Source organism: Chelmon rostratus, chromosome 9 (assembly GCF_017976325.1).
Source record: "Chelmon rostratus isolate fCheRos1 chromosome 9, fCheRos1.pri, whole genome shotgun sequence".
Classification (NCBI taxonomy): Eukaryota; Metazoa; Chordata; class Actinopteri; order Chaetodontiformes; family Chaetodontidae; genus Chelmon; species Chelmon rostratus.
In genome coordinates, this window is record NC_055666.1 from 23,115,851 (window position 1) to 23,138,867 (window position 23,017).

General features: G+C 40.7%; 1 protein-coding gene across 1 annotated transcript in view; it reads left to right on the forward strand.

The window, feature by feature from the left end:
• The first annotated feature begins 12,612 nt into the window (after nt 1-12,612).
• rxfp1 (relaxin family peptide receptor 1) overlaps nt 12,613-23,017 on the forward strand; it is a 56,017-nt gene continuing 45,612 nt past the window's right edge. Inside the window, exons 1-2 of the mRNA XM_041943696.1 lie at nt 12,613-12,697; nt 17,700-17,837. Of these exons, the coding sequence (XP_041799630.1) occupies nt 12,613-12,697; nt 17,700-17,837 (223 nt within the window). The remainder of the gene's footprint in view (nt 12,698-17,699; nt 17,838-23,017) is intronic.

Genomic DNA, 23,017 nt, shown 5'->3' on the forward strand with positions numbered 1-23,017 from the left:
CTACTTGTTCTATTCTGTTTATTACAGCCATGCATAGCATAGCCTGTACTTCAGCTTCGATGAAGCTACACCTTGCACAGCCTGGTTTATTAGCACCAAACCAATTGTTGTAAATGCATCTGAGACATTTTAAAAAGTTTGCTTCAAGTGTGCTTGCCAGTTTGTGGATTGTTTGTTAACTTTGCACGGCCTCTCAGAAAGTAGTGCATGAGGTAGAGTTTCTTGTCTTCTTTAAAAGTGTGTAAGCACTTCACAGTTTTACATATGTTTTCTTGGGTTAGGCAGGTTTCCTATCAGCTGTGTATGACAGGTGTATGACTTATTCTAACTGCAACGCTGCAACTAAGGAGGAAAAATGTTTGGACTTGTAAACACACCCTGAACGAGCCAAGAAGAGCTCTGGAAGAAAAATGAGAGCAGAAGAATAAAGGAAAGAAGCATAAGCCTTAATGAAGAAACAGCCGCTTGAAAAGGTACTTTAATGTTTTTTTAATGACTTCAGCTATAATGTTACAGCCATTGTTGGTGTTGTGTTTTTCCTGTTCCCACGAATACAGGAGAACACTGCAGTAATGATGAAATTATTAATATTGCAGTAGTGTTGTTTTCAGCAGCCTGAACCTTTTACAGTCCCAATCAATGCATTGATTCCCACTAAAGGGGCATTGCCATCTCTTAAAAGACACATAAGATTCATCAATGTTTCCTTACTCCTCACTTATGACTCCTCAGAAATGCATTTAAGGGATTGGAGCTTCCGAAATGATGGTGGACTGTGATCGATGTCCAGGTAACCAGCTGGAGAACAAAGAACACAAAGCACCCATACAATTACAACAAAGGGGTTTGATCCAACTCTTCCGTTACGACCTTGAGGCTGTAGTTTGAGGTAAAAGGAGGAAAACTGTGGTATGTGAGGATGATGAAACTACAAAACAAACACAAAGTGGTCTTGCTATGTGGATCAATATTTTTTTCTGGACAATCAATATACCGTATGTGCCAGAGAAAAATCAATTTTGTGATGCAAGCAATACATCAACTGGGTAAAATACAACCATGACCCAGTCTTTTTAGTGTTTACCCTGTCCATCTCTGATACATGCCAGCTGAAAATATGCTGCGTCAAATCCTCAAACAATTGTTTGTTTTGTTTTGTTTGGCCACTTTGGAGCAGCACAACGAGCCGTGAATTACACATTGACATATTATCACCTTAAATTAAATATGGCAAACTTGTTAGCAAACATTTTCCTCATTCAGCAGCTATGGAACAACGTTAGCATTGAATTGGAGTCTTGTTTGTGACCACCTGATAAAAGCAAGTCCAATATCCATTCTCCTTTTACCCTGGTTTTGGTCTCCACCAATTCGAGAGGGACATCTCTTTAGCTGTTATAGGTTCCAGTGCGCTAATTAAAGCATTTTAACTTTGACACTGATGAGAGCTGTGAGATAACCAAAACAGTGAAGTTGTGGGACAAAAATTTGGATGATAGAAAATGTATTTGCGATGAACAGAGATTGTCCTTGGGACGCTTCCAGGACAACGACATCGACTGTATTACTTACAGTTACTATTATTGCTGGCTGGCGAGACCTAAGAAAAATATGGCCCTTTAAAATCCGAAGGATGCAGTAAACTGATAATCCCTGATAATGCTAGAGGAGGGCCAGTTAGCTGTTAACAGCTAATGTGCATCATGGCATGATCACATAATGATGGACACAGAACAGTAATTGTCTGACTTCTTTATTAAATCGACAAAAGCTTCTGTTAACAGGAACGTGATCCACTTAACAATGAACTGCGGTTTAATGTGACAAAACAACAACAAGAAAGAAATATGAAAAAATATCTCTGCCTAAAGCTAATTATCGAAACTACGGAAGGGAAGAAATATGAGCCAGAGCGACCATCAGTGTACATACCATGTAAATACAATGCAGTTGTCATGACCCGTGCCATGCAAGTTGGTTTTTTGTTAAGTTTCCCATTGTGTGTTGTCTTTGCCTGGTTTTTGTTACATCCTGTCTTATTTTGAAGGTTCATGTTATGTGTCTTTGTGTTGCTTTACTTCCTGTGTTTTCCCTCCCGTGTGATTGTCTGATTGTTTCCACCTGTGTGTCATTAGTGTTCCTGCCTTGTGTATTTAAGTCCGTGTCTTCCCCCCAGTCTTTGTCAGGTCGTTGTCTGTGTCACCTAGATGTCTGCGCTACCTTGTCTTTGATTCCTTGTCCCATGTTACCTTGCCACAGTCATAGCCATAGCCTTAGTCCTGTAAGTGAGTGTTCTTTGTTGCGTTTTCTTAGTTCATGTCCGTGTCGTGTTTCATGTGTATGTCTCCTTGGTTTGTCTTTGTCTTTTGTTTGCCACAGTTCCTGTAAGTTTGTTTTTTGTCTTGTTCTTGTCTTTGTTCATGTCCATTCCCTGTTTTATGTTAGTGTTCCACCGTCTTTAGTGTTGTCTGTGTTACCTTTCCTACCCTGTGAGTCTTTATCCTGGTATTGTCTGGTCCAAGTACGTGTTGTCAAGTCTTGTCTTTGTCTCTGTCATACCTCAGCCTATGTTAGAGTTTCCTTGCTGTTAACCATGCCACAGTTCATGTATTTCATGCCATGTCATTGTCCATGTTAGTGTGTGTTTCTCTTTAGTCATGCTCCAGCCCTAGTGTGTTCTAGTATCGTCTTGTCTAGCCACCTCACATTCTTTGTCAGTGTTTGTTCTGAGTTTTGTTCATTCAAAGTTTCCCTGTGTTGTCTTCTCTGTGTAACCCTTTGCCCTGGTGTTTGTTTTGTCTAGTAGCCAGAGTTTTTGGTTTTCCTTGGTTTTTGTCCTTGAGTTAAATAAATGTGTCAAAATTATATCTGCGCCCCGAGTGTCTGCATCTGGGTTCAATCCATAGATCCCCCTAAGTCCCCACTTTCTGACAGCAGTTTTTTTTTTTCAGATGAGGAGGCACAAGCATGTGATGACTCCATCTCTTAATCGAGCCCCATTTACCTCAAGTTCCCTGCAGTTTGACAAAAGATCACCACAAGAAATAATCGACTGTACATGAGGACAATTTAAAACGCAGCGTCAGCAGTATTCGTTCTAGCTGATTTGTGTCTTTCTTTTCACTTTCCCTGCTGTGTGGTGGTCAAGAATCCAAATAAAAAGGAGCGACACAGGAGGACCCTGCTCACAACAAGGCTCTCAAAAATTGAACAGTGCCGTCCTAGATAGCAGGTCTGTTATAGTCAGCACATTGAATACTGGAAATGATGTCAAGAGAACGCTCCCATTACTCTGCAGGTGTATCTGAATATTCATCATAACATGACGTCCTCAGTGGTAGAAACTAGGCTTCTACACGAACGACATTATCTGTACACCACACACACCGCACAGTCTACTTATGAAACGGCAGATGACATTTTTGTTCCTTACTTTAGTGACAGACCTTCCTCTTTTTTGCTCTCTCTCCAGCTTGTTTATCCCAATGATATTTTCCTCCATGATTACAGAACAGATGTAAGCTCCCAATTTTATAGTTTTTGTTGAAATTTAATGTAATTGTTTGAGCAAAAGGATACACATTTGTCCCGTTTACGTGTTTGAAGTCTGTGTCATGCACATGCAAAATTGGCTACACAGTAAGAAAATGTTAAATCACAAATCTGTTCATTTTTTCTGTTTAATGTCGTTTAAGATCTTGTGAAACTAAACCTGCAGATTTCACTTGATGAGATTATTTCTACAGACAGAGCTGCCGCCGCTCTGAGGAATGAAGTAAGAAATGTAAAATGCAATTATCAGCCTTGTTCATGTGGATGAGAAACCCGTCTTCAAATGAAAAAAGCAGATGACAAACAGCCTCTTGACTTTGGTGTGTGTGTGTGTGTGTGCGTGTGTGTATTACTGATGTTGTGGGGACACAAATCTGTTTACACAGTCACATTGTGGGGACTCGTCTTCCTTAAGGGCACAACATAAATCATTCAATTTTAGGGTGAAGACTTGGGTTAAGGTAGGTTTAGGTATGGGTAAGGCTTAGGTCGTAGTTATGGTCAGGGTAAGTCTCCAGAAAATGAACATATGTCTATGTAATGTCTCCAAAAGTAATGGAAATACAACTCTGTGTGTGTGTGTTTCTTGGTGTGAGTGGGAGCCAGTTATAACCTTCATAACCTACGTACATTATCAACAACCTTGCAGGAAAAAAATCCCCCCTATAACAACACAGCACTACCAACTGCAACCAGCTGTTTGTTCTGGGTCTGGTGCCATTTTCGGTGATGACAATATATTAAAGACCAGTGCGTAGTTAGTGGCATCTAGTAGTGAGGTTGCACCTTTCCAAGCCTTCACATGTACGCAAAAACATGAAAGTCCCTCTCTAGAGCCAGTGTTTGGTGTTTTTAACAAAAAAATAGCTGTGAATGTGATATTCCATCTCTGCCAATAGATCTTCACAAATCTGACACGCTTGTCATTTAAGGTACTCCCAAACACTTAACTTCAGCTTTAATGTCCAATGATAATGGCAATAGAGGGGAAAAATCAAACACAGAAGAAGATGCCCTGGGAATAGCCCTGGGATCAAAAACAATGCAGCTACTATTTTTCACTTTGAGTGAAGGACAAACGACACAAACAAGTTCACACCTGCTGGTTTCTTTAAAAGTATTAACACAATAGCGTACTGATGTACAAGTTATTGAGGAAGTTTATAGTGATAATCTCAACTAGTCTGATAAGTCACTATCTCTGAATGAAGTTACACATTTGTGATTGAAGCTATGGCTCACTGATGACAGTATTGCAGCATTCCTGTATTTGCAGCATTAAGAGCTGGGTCTCTGCGGCCACATTCCCTTGATAAATGCTTTATTAAGTTGTAAGCCGTAGTAAGCAGCTTCACGTTAAAAACATTTAACTGGTGAAACATGAATTGGAAATGCAATGCGTTTGTCACAGAGCTTTGCACGTACCGCTATCCTTACTCAAAAATGCATTTGCAAAACAAGACAATGGTCATTTGCGTCATTTTGGACAGTGGATCATTTTGAAATAATGCGGGGAACAAGAACCAGCAGTTTCAGTGAGCTGTTTGATGAAGAGCTGCAGGCGACAGGCTGCATACCACCAACTCATGATGCTGTGTGCTTCATGGCATGATCACACAATGATGGAAACAGAACAGTAATTGTCTGACTTCTTTATTAAATCAACAATAATTTGTTTTGAATTCTGTGACCCTTAAACCAAATTTGCTTACAAAAATAAGCATTCCGTCTTTTGACGGCAAGCGAGCAGTGTGGTTGGTTATGTCAGAACAGAACTCTAAGTGCATGATGTGCTGACTTGACAGCCTAATCATGGGGTTGACCGCTGTGCACTTCATTGCTTTCAGCGTGATCTACATTGCTGCCGTGTCCGCGAGGTGTATCTGCCTTTTGTGTCTGATTCTTTTTTTAAAAAGGACACGGCTGAACCAAAATCACTCATGCTGATTATTCTATTCGACTGTCACATGTGAAGTCAGGTGGAAAAGCAGGTGTCAAAGATTACAACCAATGAGCAGAGACACACAGAGAAAAGAAGAGACAGGGGAGAGAGTGATAGAAACATAAAAAAAAAGAAGAGAGAGGTCTGCACATCAAAGGCTGCTGTCTTGGATATCAGCCACACGGCACTTGGCATGTTGACACTGATTATCATAATAAAGTAATGATTTGTTTTTCAAAGTTCCCTAACCATTTCAAAGCTGGGCATGCAACTTCATATTCAAAGCTTCTTTGGCGTTGCACGCACGTAATACCAAAATCATTTCAGAAACCTGAAAAAACTGAAAGCAGCGTGTGTCACCCATGCCCACTTATGGGATGCACTTATTGGCTGCGACCAGCAGCTCTATAGCTCGCTCCGTCGGTTGGTCGGTCCACTAAAATGTCCACACCCTTTGGCAAACACGGTTTTCGCATTAGGAGGCAATTTGGCAAAGAGGTCAGGTGTGAGTGTCTGTGTGAAGATATGTGTCTGTGTTCATGCTGATTGGCTAAAAGGGCGATGGGAGAGGCTTATTGGTTTTCACATACTTGCCCGAGATTTTGTGTAGAGGTGGATACATGCATGTCCGTGGTGGCAGCTACTTCAGATTTGTGCTTGTTTTAGTTTGGTAAATATTGAAAGACTAAAAAAAAAATCCCTCACGTGCACTTGCATTCTCCTTATTTGTGATTTTCTGGTCCTCAGACCTCTGAGAGAGAAGTGGCCAGCGTTGTTGTTCAGTTATTTCGTTCTTTCACAGAGTGAGTTTTTGATCTGACACTTCTGTTTGTAACGGTGCTTTCACACCTAACCTGACCGCCCCAGTTAAGTTGAGATCTGATGCATTCGGCCATGGTGGTTCAGTTTGAACTTAACAGCCAGATTCAGAATGCCTGGAGGGAGGAAAACCACAGCATTCTGTGATAGTAGATATGTGATCTCAGCAGGTAAAACTTTGGTGTGTACTTTTGTATGTGTGCAATGAAGAGTAAATAGCAGATATATAAACGCAAAAAGGTGCAGTTAAGTGCAGCATGACTTGCTGTCAGTCACCTCAATTTGATCTGCTCTAATGGATCAATGTAGCAGTGATGATAATGATCAGCAAAACTCTCCAGTAAATGGGTTTCCTGTCAGCCCTTCATTGTTGCTGTATAATGAAAGAAGTGAGGTTGAATACAAAGCGGACCAGAGCTAAAAGGCTTGTGTGAAAGCCCACTTTAGATGCAAGAAAGAGTAGTTATTGTAACCTTTAGTTTGATAGTTGAAATGTAATTTAATGAAGGGGTTTTACAAATGTTTTACAATCACACTTATTCCATGTGGATAATCGTGCACAAATTTAAAAGTAATAAAGGCAATTTCTACAGTATTGTGCTCAAGCAAACAGGGAAGCAGTCAGCGTTTAGTTCATTTGCATAAACAGAACCAGTTCGCTTTCATGGATGAGGAATAATTTGCTGTCGAGCCTTTTGCTCATCAGTAGAGTTTGCACTTTTCCTTTTGTCACTGCCAACGTCAATTCCCTCTCACAGCCTGTTACGTAAGGACAAATGCATTGTACCCTGTTGTGATAGTAGTCAGTGCCTTCTCTAGCTGCGAAGCACTGCAGTTGCAGATTAAAATGGGCAGATTTGGTTTAGTAATTCATGACATTGGTCCTGTTCAATAGTCAGACTCTCCATTTTTGCACGCTAATGTTTCCGTTCTTCAAATTATACTAGTTAGGAAAACATGCTAAAAGTATCCTGCCAATTACAGTGCAGAGCGCTTTTGCAGAGCTTGCACAGATTAGTAGATATAAATCTGGAGCTTTATGCATAGTGCCACCCAAAATGCTCAGAGAATGTATCCCTACACCCCCACCAGCTAACTGTCAGCTGAGTCTGCATCTGCATCGTTGGTGACCTTCGTTGTATGTGCCGGGGTGGTCTTAATGGGACTGTTCAGTAGTATTAGTGTCAGTATTGATCCAGGCGAGACCACCAAGCAAACATGAGAGAGTGTGCAGGGCTTGATCATTACCTGTGATGGGTTTTCCCCCCCTTTTGTTAGCAGGTTATCACTAGTCAAATGATTAGAGTTGACAGCCAGCTGGAGCCCTTTCAAGGCTCATTTCAGAAGATGACTGAATGTTTTTTTCATATCTTGTTTTCTCTTCTTGTCCTCTTACATAATGTAAACCTGTGGCATTAAGCTATTATGCACTTGTTATTGATTTTTTGCCACAAAAAGATTAATTGATTGATTAGATTTTTATGGAAAATAGAACATTTTATATAGAAGGGACACTTTGACTTGCTGGCTACTATAGAGGAGAGATCAGCAGCAGATGCAGCCAACCTACGTTGTACTGTTTTTTCAGTTCCTACATGCTGCATCTCTTGCATTTTAAATGTCAGTATTTCATCGAAACATTTCAACATTAACAGAAGTGCACATATTAAATTATGTGTCAGTCACATGTCAGTTAAAAGTCAGTTTCAAGGCTAATGTTAGCTATCAATTGACATGTTAAGCTCTGTAAAATGTTACATATAAACAAATATATGCATATATAAAAATTTAAATAAACTACATTTTAGTCGTCGTAGTGTAAAAATGGCTCCACAAATTTGACTTCTAGCAGTTTCTCCCTCATTTCAGTGGCATTGCAAGTGTGACATTAGTCATATTTGACTAATGCTGATTAAATTTATATAGCGTATGAAAGTACATGGCCAAAAGTCGCACAAACTGTAAGTTTTCAGTCAATAAATTCAGCTTAGTTTTAGCCTGCGTTAGATGCCTTTTCCTCATATCGGTGTGCTTGTGTCCTTGCTATGAGTTTAGATTGTGCGAAATTGAGCTGAGTACCATCAAATAAACAAACTCAGAATTCTGACTGTTTCTGTATTTTAAGGATCTCCAAGACTACAATACCTCTTATTTAACAGCAAAGCATCAGACCTAAAATGGTATTTCCAGCTATTTCATTGACCTTTTATTTGCATTCAGTGTGTCCAGGAACACTTGTCTAGAGACTGAACAAAAGCAACAAGAAGACAAAGAATGGCAGCAAATACTGCACAAAACATGCATTCAAATGCAGAGCTGCATGTTCTATATCATAAATGAAACAAGGAAGATGTTATATTGTCTGTGTAGCTCACACTGAAAGAGAAGAAACATACAGAAATCAACCTCAGAAGCTTGTGATGACAGTATATTTGTCAGTTGTCAGGGTTACTGATAAATTATACATTTTGTGTGACAGCTAACTGAAAGCCCACGAATTGAAATGATCAATAATTCAGAGATGTAAAGATAAGACTGGTGTAGAGTGAGAGTAAAACATATTTGTTTGTAGGTGTTAAATGAGAGCAGCAGTGCCGATGCACGTGGGAGATTGTTATGATATGATAGGAGCAGCAAAGCTTGTCGGTTTTATTAGTCTCTTTAACATTTTATTTTGTCATTTTTAATTATGGTCAAGAACTTTACCCCCTTCAACAATCCTGCAGTTGGTCTTGCGATCAGTAATTTCATTTTGGTCCTTATAAGCACCTCATTCTCCTGCAGTGTATATATGCAGCAAACTGGTGAAACAACTTCAGTAACTAAATTCACAGCGAGAATGGCAGCTTCAGCCTGCCGGCCTGCCTTTTATCAGCACAAAAACTGCCCTCGTTCATATTCTATAGTTGTCATTAGATATAAGATGCTTGTGGGTTCAAATAACCATATTCTTATCTTTGACTGCAGGATACTGTCATTTTCATGCACATTTTGCAGGCTTTTGAATATTCCATATCCATATCCTTAATAGCTTTTGAAATGGGAAAATCAAGAAGTCTTTTCAGCTGATGTGACAGTGCGTTTTAATTTAGCATCAGAGTCACATTCTCAGTGTAGCCTTTTCATGTTAAACTTTTTGTATTAAATGATAACATTAATCACTTTCATTTTTACCTTCAAGAAAACCTTATATAAAAGGCCATGAGTTCAAGTCTCACTCTCACACCCCCACCCTCCTGTATTCATTGAAATTCATTTAAAAATGAATTTCCCAACATTAAAGTTTTGTGCCAACACAATGTCAGGGGTTAGAGTTCTGAAACAGAAACAAAAGGGTTGTTTATAGAGGCCGGAGTCAAAGCTAAATACTGTTTCTAGGCTGAATGTGTACGTGGCATCAAAAAGCATCTGTCTGTGGAGGTTCTCATTCATCCAGGTCATGGTACTTCACACCAGGACCCACCCATTGTTAGTCTATTGACCCATTAACACCCTGTCCGTGCGACCTTAATGACTCACATGATAGCCAGACGGGTCCATGACCCTGCAAGAGGATAAATACCTGAGACTTCCCACCAGTCAGTTAGAACTGAAGAAGCCTTTTGGATGAGAGGCGATACATCTTCTAGAACTTTAAACAAGTCGAGTTTCCCTTTGGAAAAACCTTAGAAGGTCTGTGAAGGCCTCCCCATCAGCCGCGAGCAACAGTCTCAGGTGTGCTTTCATCATATTTGTGTATGATGTCAGGAGGTCCGTTTCCCTTTTCTCATAGAGAGCATAATTTCTCCCCACGAATATTGTTTGTCTGCTAGCAAGGTGTTTACCATATTGGCAGCTCCCTTATATTTCTCATTCAGTCCAAAAAGGAAATTCCAGTTCCACTCCACGTCCGCCATTTTGTCCAATCCACAATGTCTTTAGATCAGTGTGGATCCGAGCACACATGAGAAAGTTGTGCTCAGTATCCTCCTTCTCCATGTTACACAGTGCAAATCCTTGAGTAAACATTCGTATGTGTGTGATGGAGGACTGTTCCAGTGAAAACTCTTCTGTGTCTGACTGTCTGTAATCTGTGCTAAATATCTGCAGCTGGGTATTGGGTATGTCTATGTTCTGTTTGTCTTGATTTCAGCCCCTGGTTTAGATTTGTCACCCAGACACATGAGAAAACTCACCACACCATCCTCCATCCACCTACATTCTTTATTACTGTTTTCTCTCCATTCCGGCCTAATACAGGCCTCTACCTTCTCCCCCAGTTCCATATTCATATACATATTCATAAAATTACTAGTTAGTTGAGGATGAGAGACTTTCTTTGTCTTGGTTACACTATTAACCACTTGGTTAAGGTTAGGGAACAACTGTGTAAAGTAACAATGACCAAAGACATTCCAGGGCTGGAAATGACAACGAGACAACAGTCTCCCACATTAACGTCCAACATCTCATTGACTCATCCAGCTCCGACCTCCTTCCCCTGCAGAGTTTGTTGCACTTTATATCACCTGACGTTATCCTTTTGTAGGCCACTAGCGGCCTTTGTTTGTCATTTTGGGGCATTTTCTGAAACAACTGTGTCATTTTTCTACAGACGACAGTCTCCATAAACTGTCAACTATTGAAGCTGGTCTGGAATCCTGGATCAGATTCTCAGGCTTGTTCTTAGAGCAGATTTAAGTGAAAAGATCATGTTCTTGGTTTAATGTTGGAAAGGTAAAATTAAAACTTATTTACTTAATTAGCATTTAATCGAAACCACAGTCTTTCGAAACCTTAAACAGAGTGCTCTCATTGCCAACGTGTTACTACAGAACCCTGGTCTCTGGTTTCCTGTGCTAACGCAGTTCAACCAGCTCCCAAAGACCTCCAAAAACCTGCCTACACTGGACAAAATGTTGCCTGTAAACATAAACCCATCAAAACATAACTAGGGCTGCATCATATTTATATTCACCAAAGTAAAGTATTGTACTGGCATCGGTAGCAATACTCTAATGAGTCAAAATTTCATGACCTCTGTATCCTCAGTGGTTGCTACATCCCAGGTTAAAACACATATCTGATGTACACATTTCAGCCAGTAAGCAGGTGCGTTTAAGGCTTAAGTCAAGCCTAACATTGCTGACATGAATCAGGCAATATTCAGTCATCAAATCTCTGAGGAGCTCTACATGTCTAACCCCACATTGCCTGCTCATGCTTGTATTTTGTGCTTATTTTATCATCTGGATTTGAATTTGAATCAAAGCTCTGACACTCATCCATCAAAAACAACCGAGGCAAATTTTGCATACTAAAGCAGCAAAACCTAAAAATAAATATGCAATCCCCTTTTCCAAGAATAGAGAGATTTGAAGATGTGTTTCAGGACGCCTTGAGTGGTGCAATTCAAGTAACTTATAGACTGAAACACTAAGCTGTGGGTCTTAAAACCAAATCAACAAGCTGAAGCTGTCATAATGCTGAGGGCATCTCTGTGGGCCCCTTCACATTACAAGTAATCATGTCATCTATTGGTACTCGAAAAATATTGATTGATGCAGCTTTAAACCTTAAAGTATTCTTTACTTTTATGCACCGGAGGACCGTGAATGAGGGATTCTGTATGACTGCACTTACTGTAGGCGGGCTTTCAAGGCATTGACAGAACAGATGTGCAGGGGTAAAAAGTAAGGAATCAGGAATCACCCTGCCTGTGAGTTAGCCTTTTATGAGAACGCATACATAAACAGTGACGGATGACAAAACCTGATTCACCTGCTCATCCCTTTGAAGATTTAAACTGTAGAGGAGAGAAATCATTCACTGCGCTTTGTTCATGAATCCAGGCGCATCCTTACCGTAGTGTGGGAGGTTGTTTGCAATGCTCTTGAACGCATCAGTCCGCTGACAACACATCAAAAACAATTGTGCACAACACGTGCAGCGTTTACACACTCCCATGAAGACTTGACGCTGACAATAGGCATCTAATGAGTACCAATCAGCAGCTCTTTCTTTTAGAGCCTGAATTTTTACGTTCTCCAGAGCCTCTGCTAGAGACCTCCCCCTTCTCCCTCTCTGTGTCACCCCCGCCCTCTGCGCGCTGCACCTGTGCCGCTGCTGCTGCTGCTCGTGCGTCAGATGGTGGCAGCGAAAGTCCTGAGACCTTTCTCTCGGTCGGACCGACTGCAGACCGACTCGACCTTGCGAGGAGCGCGCAGCTCGACATCCAGCAACCGCACGCGTAACTTTGGGTTGTTTTTACGCACAGGTTTTGAACCAGCAGCCGAGAATATCGCTGCTCCCTCGCTGCCATGACCACCCACGCGATTTTCCCAATAACTTCAAGAGGTGCCGTGCAAGTTTGTGTGGCTGTGATATTCGCTTATGGAGTGTCGGGTAAGTTCAGCTGTTTCTCTTTTCGACGAATTTACTAAATCGTTGACGCTCAATCTGAAGCTTTTGAGAGCCTTTGCGCGCAATCTGTTAGTCAAAGACAGATGATCGGGCTCCACCGACGACTAAAGCAAAGTCTTTTAAAATGATTTTACGCCTAAAAGACATTTCAGATTTTTCTTGGGGATCGGGGGATGACAGGGGATGAAGCTATAACAGCAGGACATTTCTAATATTATCTCTGTATTCCATGTATTGGTTTTAAAAACACCAGGGAGTTGTGTGGACGTTTTGAAGGCAATATGCCATACAAACATATTCTAATATCTGATTATTGTTGCATTTTCTGGAAGTGAGGGGGCAGGATGCTGAGTCCTTCTGTCATGACATATTCTCAGTTAAAGACCAGTTTCACACTACAGGGCTGAAAAGCTTTGTGTTTTTATCTTGTGTATTTTGCTTAGGAGTGCTGAGGATCTTGTTATGCTTCTACGCATTCTTTGCCTTCTTGAAGCTTTTGTAAGTGTTGCATGAGCAGTGTAACGCTGCAACCATCACACTGTGACAGTAAATGTGAGGGCTGATATCAGGCACTGTCCAGTAGCTCTGTGTGCATCCTGGTAGAGCGTGGGGTTACAAGTGCACATAAACACTGGCGGAGTAAAGGCGCACTGAATTCAAGCTGACAGTGTTGTATTGAATTCGGTTCTTTGCTGGGTCAGAATACCTTACCAAGAACCGGCCAGGTCAAAATACTGCTTTTAGTCCATAGAGCATAGGAGCCTTAATCCAGTGAGTGTATTTTTTCTTCATGAAACCAGCTTTCGCAGCTTTTGCTCAACAGTTTCCTCCATAGCAATGTATCCTATCAAGGACATAGTTTTAAATCCTTAGCAGAACCACTGCAAAGCTAAATTCCCAATCGACCAGAGAATGTTTGGAGTTTTGGACTCTGATGCCTACTTTAGACTTTTGAAGTAATATTTGTGGTTTTTTTTGTTTGGCTGTAGACCAGTTTAGCTCAGCGCATTGGAGGTTTCTCAGAGTTTAGAGTTGTTTTTTTAATGAGACGGCGCTGGTCCTGTTTCTGCAGTTATGATCCTATAAGGTGCTGTCAGGATAAGAATCTGCTGCATAACTTGTTTGCTTCAGAATCATAACTGGCCCTACTGTGCACTGCCTTGTGAAAAATGGATCTTCTGCAGCAGGAAGGAACCAATAATGACTGTATTTTTTATGTTGTCAGAGTCAACAGATAATAGGCTACGCTTCAGAAGCTCACAGAGTAGTGGCCTGTTGGCAGTCAGGCTGCAGGTGTCTGCGGTTAACCATCACTCATGGTTTTGTCCCTGCCGGCTCTAGTTGGTCCTTACCAGCTTCAGTTTGACTGGCCTCGCATTGAAGGAGCGATGGAGGCAGTCAGTCAGAGCTATCTGAGTGGCTGTCCAGTCATTCAACTATCTGGTGGGTCTTGTCTTGTATTTTCCTTCTCTCTCCACAAGCACAAGGCAATGGACTGACAATCTCTGCCAACTTTACAGTCCCAGTTTCAGCTGTCAGACATATTCTTGTTTCATGTTGCCAGTAAGACAGAAAACCAGTGCTGTAAAAATTCACATTCAGGGCCGATCTTCTGTGATGAAGGCCAAGAAGGTTTCCCCATGAGGACAATAAAGTGTACTGGAATCGTTTCTTTTATTTATCTTTTCACAATGTTTTTGGGAGTATGAATACAGATAGCTCGTAGATATTTCCTCTTACGCAGGTGTACAGCATGCATGCATATCTGCATATCATATAAATATGAAGCCGGTGGTCCAATAGTGCCTGACGGGGCGCAGAGCAAATGTATGCTTGCAAGTTTAGTGTTTTTTAAATAGAACTTTAGGGATGAACAGATCCACTTTTGTCAGTTCTGATCCAATTCTGATACTTGAATTTGGATATCTGCCAATACTGAGTGCTGATCCGACAACAGTGTTAATTAATAAGTTGTATGCCTCACTGTGTGCAAGAGACTGGGGGCACTGTTTTTATGCATTTACTTAAACACTACTTTCCTAACTTTGTAAAAAAAAAAAAATGTAACAAATAAATAGATAGATATAGATATGAATTTACTGAAGTGTTATTTATTATTAATATGGTTCCAATGTGAACCTTTTAAATGCCATCACAAATCAATCAGGAATTAAAATCCCAGTTTAAAACAATACAGCAGCATCAAATGAGAACAAAACTTAAACATTAAATCATAATTAGGTTAATCACTAGTTAAATTAAATCACATTTTCCCAACACCAGTATCGGATATCTGAGCATCCGTATATAAATTACACATTTGCTGTCTCAGGTAGACTGAATATTTTTCTCAGTCTTGTCTTTCTTGCATCTATAAGATTATGATTGAACTGCAGTGCTACAAATTGTTTATCTACGGCGGGTGTGTTGTACCATGTGTGGTGCGTGTTATATGGTAATGTTCTGTACACTAACACAGCATCAGTAAAGAAGGGAAATTACAGACACAGCACAAGATGTGAGAGAAAGGAACAACCAAAGTCCGCTGCTGCACAGCAATCCCCAGTGATTTCTGGTCTTATAGCTTTACAGCCTTTTCAGCTCCCATTAACTCGGACAATGCGCAGCAGCTGGCTGTGAGTGGAGACTTTCCTGCTGAAAAGGTTTCACTTTGACTGACAGGCTCTCTAGGGGACGTCAACTATGACCCACAGCCATGGAAATGATTCATACCACATATGCAGTCTTAACTAAAGAGAAGAATGATCACCTGCTTACTTCTTGCATGACGCACCCGCCTGTTGCATCGTCCTACTGCTTGTGTCCTTTTCGTCACTAATCATAATGATATCAGCTTTCCTTGCGTTTCCTTGCTCTTGTGTGTTCTGTGATCCCAGAACTAACATCTGCTATGGTGGAGTAATAATTTGGCTTTGTGATACGGTGGCAGGCATCTTGTATCCCACACATTAGAGGATGTCTGGTGCTAAAAAAAAAAAATTCATATTTGCCAAGAACTTCTAAATTTATACTCCAGGGAATGGTTTATTTGGCATTTGCTTTGAAAAAGGCAGACGTCTTTAAACATTCCTCGGAGACAAAACTGCCACAGTGTGATTTATCACTGCTGCTACTGTCAGGTGGGAAGTTCACGGTTAAGTGCCAGCACTTAAATGTAACATCACCGTGCAAATGATGCATGTCTAAAGCAAAACAAAGCCAATGATGGATTTCTCTTGTGCTTTAATTTAACACCAGATTAGTGCTCATATGTGCAAATAGTCTCGGTTTGGTAGCAAAATAAAAACGTGATCAGAATAGACGTAGACGACTCAGACTTTTTTGGATTTTGTGACAAATTTGAAAAGGTGTAACACATTTCACTAATCTTACCTCTTTTTCCTGCTTCAGTTAGTGATTCTCTATGTTTCACAGAATGTCTTTCAACAAGAGTTTTTTTTAGCTTTGGTTTATACTGTTTTTTTCTTTGAAAGTTTGTGTTACGTGACCTTAAATTCTTACAGAAGCTGAGAACAAAACATCCATTCTGTTGTTACAGTTGCCATGAAGTCGAATTCGATGATTAAGTACACTACTTGTGTGTACACATGGTTCATACATTTAGCCCCTGGGGTCAGATCACAGATATTTGACCTGTTATTATCAGGGATAACAAAATGTGCCCAGGAACACGAGGCATATCACCAAAAGCTCTTCTTAAAATAACTGTGAGAGTGAAATTATTTTTGCTCTAAGCAGAATGTTTGGACCAAAGGAGATTTGAAATACTGAGGTAGATTTGGAGGTTTCAGATGGTGGAAGCACCCAGTCGGTTTGCTTAAAATCTGTGATATTTCTTTGAATCTGTATGTACGTATGCCAACATGAGCAAGACGCACTATTGAGGAAATGTTAAAATACATGTTTCTGACATACATGTGTACTACGTCATATATATAGGGACCCTGAACTCTTCCAAAAAGAGGCAGCAATGAGATGTATGTAGCCAGAAACAGGTCATGCAGCCTTTCAGGGCGCAGCAGGATGACGATCATTTATCAGCTTTGAATAAATGTTGTACATGAGTCATTTATATTTATTTTACATGACACTGAGACCCAAATTATAAACTACACTTAAATTTTACAAATTCATCTGGTTTGTTATAGACCGAAAATTATACCTTCTATTCAGAGACTAATTGTACCCCCTGAGGCAGTACATTGAAATTACCAATGTATTGTTATCATCTTGTTAAATGCATTATTAACCAGCTTTGTATCTACTGAAGCATCCCAAGCTGTTTATTTCCCACAAAGTAATATTTATTCATATTGAACTTATCAAACCTGTGGTTAGAAAGTACGGAGATGTAGGATCCATTTTAAAAAGTAGGGATGACTGTAAGAGAGACGTTTACCTTTGGGAGAGTCTGAGAGTCTTGTTGGGACATAATGACATGATAAATTAGTTTGGTACGAAGGCAGACTGTTAAGTTCCCCAGTAAATGATGGGGACAGTTCTGTTCTGTTATTAACTGGGAGCCAGTGCAATGATGCCAATAAAGGTCTAATGTGTAATCTGCAGCAGGCTTGTCTTTGACCTGTCTGATGTATGATGTATGGTGGCAGGATGAGATGAGATAATGAATAATTTTCTCTACCATCTGTTTCACATTTACATCTATCAATGTGTACTGTTTGTTCTATGTCTCTCTATAGTGTAGTGAAGTCAAGTATAATAGTAGCCATAGATGACTGTCATTTAAAAAAAAAACAGCAACTCAACATGGATTAAACAAACACCAGCTCCTTGAAGCACTGATGGATCCCATTGGTGTGGGTTTGGACAAACTCATGCAAAAGCTAATGAGATGTCCAGACTCCATGTGTTTACTGGGATTTTTGAGGGCTCTCAATATGTCTCAGATATAAGTGTTTTGCATTAATAATCACATCCTTGGGTTTTTCTACCTTATTTACAGCACTCAATATCACGGAGGAGAAGGCATCGTGCCCCCTTGGATATTTCCCCTGTGGCAACCTGACCGTGTGCCTCCCTCAGCTCATGCACTGCAACGGCATCAATGACTGTGGAAATCAAGCTGATGAGGAGAACTGCGGTAAGTCATTTTTTCCACTTCAACATTTGCTCTGCAACCTCATGCCTACATGTGTATCTATCAGCTGTGTGGTGCACTTAGATAATAGTAGACACGTACACTGAACAAATCAAAATTTCCTAATGGTCTCTTCACAAATATCTTTCCATTGAGCAAGTGCATTACTGTAAATGTCCAGTCCCTTTATTATACTATCAATTGACTCTGGTTCCTGTCTAAAGGGTTCATTCCTATAGTAGCTAGTCACCCTTTTCCAGAATAAATTAAGTTATGACAACCTGTAGACCAACAAAGTGAAGTTTCTTGTAAAATAGTACAAAGTAGTTGGCTTACTAGTGCTGGTAGTAGTAGTACAGTAGTGTTACTGTATGCCTTGCTATGCTCCTGGCCTTCTGTGAAGGGGCACTTTGGAATGAGGATCAGGGACTGAGGATGAATGAGGACCAGGGATGGAGGGATGGAATTTGGTAGAACACAAAGGGATGAGCAGAAACCCAGGGAGTGAGACTCAAGGTGGGGGAATGTCTAGATGAGGGAGGTTTTGCGGCTACGTCATCCCTCTATGGTTCCTGGAATTACAGAGTAGAGCAAGAGTAAGCAGAAAAAGGGGCTTTTGGAGGAAGGGATTGCAAGAACCTACTCAAACTTCTGGACAAGTAGGTTACTACGAGCCATATTTACGTTACATTAATTGTTAGGCGACGACCTCTAGTGGCTGTAGTAATTATAACAGGAGCAAAGGAGGAAGTCAGGTGATACAGGTAGTATACAGAGCAAGAAAGTCCGCATTTGGAGGAAGGTGGAGTGGATGGGTGGTTCAAACACACACAGGACTTTCAACCAGGTGACCGCTGTTTATGTCCTGTGTGAGACCCAAAGTCAACAATCACTTATTTTAATTTACGTCATGTACTTATGTAACATGATGTGACATGTAACGTTTGGAGTCAGTGGCACTGGAACTGGTCAGTCGTTTAGGTATGAGGACATTGGTCCTGTGTCTTTTATGCCCACCTGGCACAGTGCAGATACCTTTATTAATTATTTAACACCAAGATTTTACAGCAGCAGGCCTTTTCTACTTTTCTACAATTAGTATTTAGTTAATGTATATGATTCATTTAAGTTTTTAAAGATGAAATATATAAAAGAGTGCAAGACTGTATGTTATTTTGATTTCTGTATCAGTTTTCTGTTTTTTTTTTTTTTTATCCATACCCAAAGTTGGCTACATTTTTTACCTGCTACAAACACTTTTTGTGGGTTTCCCAGTGTCCAACCAGGTGCAGGAACCGAGAGTACCTCTCAAGACGTGTCGAATTGTTGAAAGAACTTCTTCAGTATAGATACAGAATAAATGTATTAAGGGTGTTCAAACATACATCAAAGACAGTTATTAACATGGAATTATTAACAAAACTGAACACAGTTACGATGTTGCCGTTTAATGTTTAAGCCTCACCGCCTCTGCTGAGCCTCAGCTCCACTTTGTGAAAACAGGCTTCTGCATGACTGATTTCCTGAATTTATCTTCAGCCAGACGATCATTAATCATGACTCTTGTCCTGGAACAGGTGCAGCTTATAAAACAGCTGTCAAATTAAAATAAATGACAGTTATGAATTCTGACTTCTGTCCATGCCCCTGGCTGGATTTAGACATCCCACAGGAAGGGTGGTGATCTGATGTCAGCTTGGTGTCCAGGGAGTGCTGGAGGTTTGTGAAGTCTTATTAACATTAGAACTATTTCAGTTTTCCTGTCCTCAGCATACACGGTTTAGAATTTGTGCAAAATTACAGAAACACTTACTCAACAGTCAATGGCTCTCTTGTCCGTTACGATGTGCACATAGTGGACTGGGAGCTGCATTGTTGCATTGCTGTTGATTTTCTCGCTAAAACACTCTTCTTAAATCCAATTTCAGGCAAAGCTGTAGTGACGCTCCCATGCAGAGAGAGGAGAAAAGCCAACACTTCATGTCGTTCCAATATCATCCAGTGATGCAACTACATCCTGTAGCGTGAACATTAACCTGCATGACACTCTCCAAATTACAATCCTTGCCGTCTAGAGAAAAAAGCTGCCCAGCGACACAATTGACACTGAATGGCAGCAACTCCTTTGTAGAAAAATATAGGAGAAAGAGTGAATTGCATGGGAAGAAGGCTGAAATCTGTCCTCATCTTTAACTGTATGTGATCTCTGACCTCGCGTTGGTGTTTTCTGTTGAAATCACAACAAATCCACAATATGTGCTCCCCTCTCACATACCTTAACAACCTTTGAAGCTGCACTAATTCATATTTTTATATTCACAATGGCTGTAATTACTCTGTAGAGTAGCTGTGCAGCTGGGTGCAGAGCTTTTTAGCACCTTTCAGCTCATTGTTTGTGGTTGTAGGGGATTTAGCCTCGTGGAACAGGAGCTCGACAACACACTGTAACCAGCTGATGAACTAGCGAAGCATTTAGCGGCTAAAGAGGCAGATATTTTTCTCAGGAGGTGGTGGGGAACAAAACAGAGCAAAAGGGGAGTGAACATTGGTCATTGGGGGGGCATTAACATGATGTACAATGAATATAGTGATGTTTCGTATCTATATGTGTAAAAAGCCCACTGTTTTGGTGACACATTTGCCATATTAAGGTTGATAGAAAAGCTGCGTTTGTAGTCTGGAAAAGCTGCAGACGCATTAAAGTCACACCTTCGTACAGCTCAACTTTATCCATCTCATCACCCACTGTTCATTCACTCATCAGCAAAATTAAAGACTTTTTTCAAATCCTGAAGTGCTGAACAAGACTGCAACTTGTTTTTTTAAATGTTTATCTGGTAAAAACGCATGTTGATTGATTTAAATCTGAGGATTGGGTCGATCACATATCAACAAACATTCCTCCCTCTAACTCCAGACCTTTCAGATAACACTCCTGTCGGGACGAACATGTTGCTCCTTACAGTTTGAGCGTCACTGATAAACACTGATATTTGGGCAGTTGGACTGAATCCTAACTCATCCTTTTTCTTTTTGACTTGTTTTTATTCAGGCAGACAGATCCATCAAGCTGTATTTTGGTGTCTGATTGAGGCAGCAGATTTCAGGAACAGGGAGAGCACTGTTCAGTCGTTAGGGGCTTTTCAGTGGTCTCATGATTCCATCATCATCCTCCTGAAAATAGCAGCCTACCTCAGGGGTGTGAGGAGCGCTAAACACTTGTCCCAATCGAAGACTCAGTGATCAGCTGCCTGCAGAAAAACGTGGTGGGTGCGATGGGATAGTCTGATGTTCAGACTAATTTGTCACTTTTTCACTATTCAGTCTGACGTGCCTGCTTGCTAGCCGAGGAAAATTTGACATCCAGCTGGTCTGATGTCAGTTGCAGTCAACACTGAGGATGTGTGCTGCAGCACAGTTAGCATACCAAGTTTACAGAGAACAGCAGTCAAACTTTATTCAAGAGCCGAAGTCCTGATAACAGCTTCAAGGGGGGCTGAATTGCAAGTTTTTATTGAGGGTCTATTTAAGCTTCACTATAATGACTATAAATCTATACAATGTCTGAGACAGGAAACAATTTCCTGAAGCCCAAAAGGACAGTCCTTAATTGCTTTTTTTGCCTGCCGAACAATCCAAAAATTTTGCTTTCACAGTTATGTTTCGATAATGATAACATTATATATAATAAATTTAATTTTATTCACTTTATTAATCCCAAACTGGGAAATTATTCTCTGAATTTCACCCATCACTGATTCACTGAAACACACACATGCACATGCAACATGCAGTGAGACACACAGGAACAGTGGGCTGCTGTATCAGGCGCCTGGGGAGCTTATTGGGGGGGGTGAAGTGCCTTGCTCAAGGGCACATCGGGGGGGGGGGGGGGGGGGGGGGGGACTCTGCCAGTCCGGTGGGGGGAATCGAACCGGCGACAAGCCACTTCTCCAACCACGGCTGCTCCTTTTTTTCATACTTTAGGAGCAATAGCATCTAATTCTTTCTTACTTCTACTTCATGACATTTTGAATGAAGGATTTTAAATTGTAATGGACAGTTTCTGTAGTGTGGTATTTCTTCCTCTGCTGAATTAAAAGATCTCAGCAGTCCCTCCTCGACTATCTAACGTCACCTCCCCGACTTTTCAGTTGTAATTTGCACTGTCTCAGCATCATGCTGCACTAAACTGCTATATGGCCTCAGTTTGTCAAATAGGAGGCTTTTAAATGGTGTAAACCAAATGATAAAGTGTTGGGTAGGGTAATGTTCCATGGCTGGATATGTAGTCATTTGCATGATTGTAAAGGTGAAGAATGAGAATAAGTGCTCAGTTAAATGTCTTGTATGTATTTTGACAGGAATGTTGGCAGTTTCAGGACTTAGTGAATCTCCTGTCGCTGTGGTCAGAGCCTTGCCTTAAAAGCCTCCAGTGTTAGCTTCCACTCAAAGACCAGGTGTCATGGTTTTTGTGATTTAGTATTTGTCCACAGCAGTGAAAATAAGCTTGAAAGGGGAGGTTGAAGAGGTAGTCACAGTAACAAGAAATTTCTTTACAGTGTGAAACAATTCAGCACGGTGGCCCAGAAAAACATTTTGACACCACTGTCACGCTACACCAGCAGTGGCTGATTTCTGGTATCTAACCCGTTCAAGGTATTTTGCCTGAAATTCGTAAAACTAGACCCTGAGATATAATACCAAGCATGTCAGCCTGTTTGCAAAAGTATGTATAGGTATAGGACGCTATAGGCTCTGTAACTTAAAACCTGATTCATGGCCTGCCACTGGGGCTGACAAGATACTGAGTCAAATGTGCAGTCTGGGCTTCCTACCTACAACTTCACAAAACAAGCTGAAATAGTGACTCATCTACTTTAATTCACTCCCACTCATCTGCGTCAAATCTAAATACCTTCTTCCTTATTCTTTAAATGACTATTCATAGAAGCAAACAAGCTGTTAGATAATAGGCTGATCTAAGAGGCGAGGAGCCCATTTAAAGGCACACCAGTTATTAATGTCCACTTCCTCACCAACGACGCTCCTTACCTTTTTAACGAGTTCAGAGGATCATTAACCCTCCTGTTATGCTGCGGTAAATAACAAAAATCTAAAAAATATGGCTTAATAAGTGTAATCAACATGTAAAATCAAAATGCCCCCCCCCCCCCTTAGTA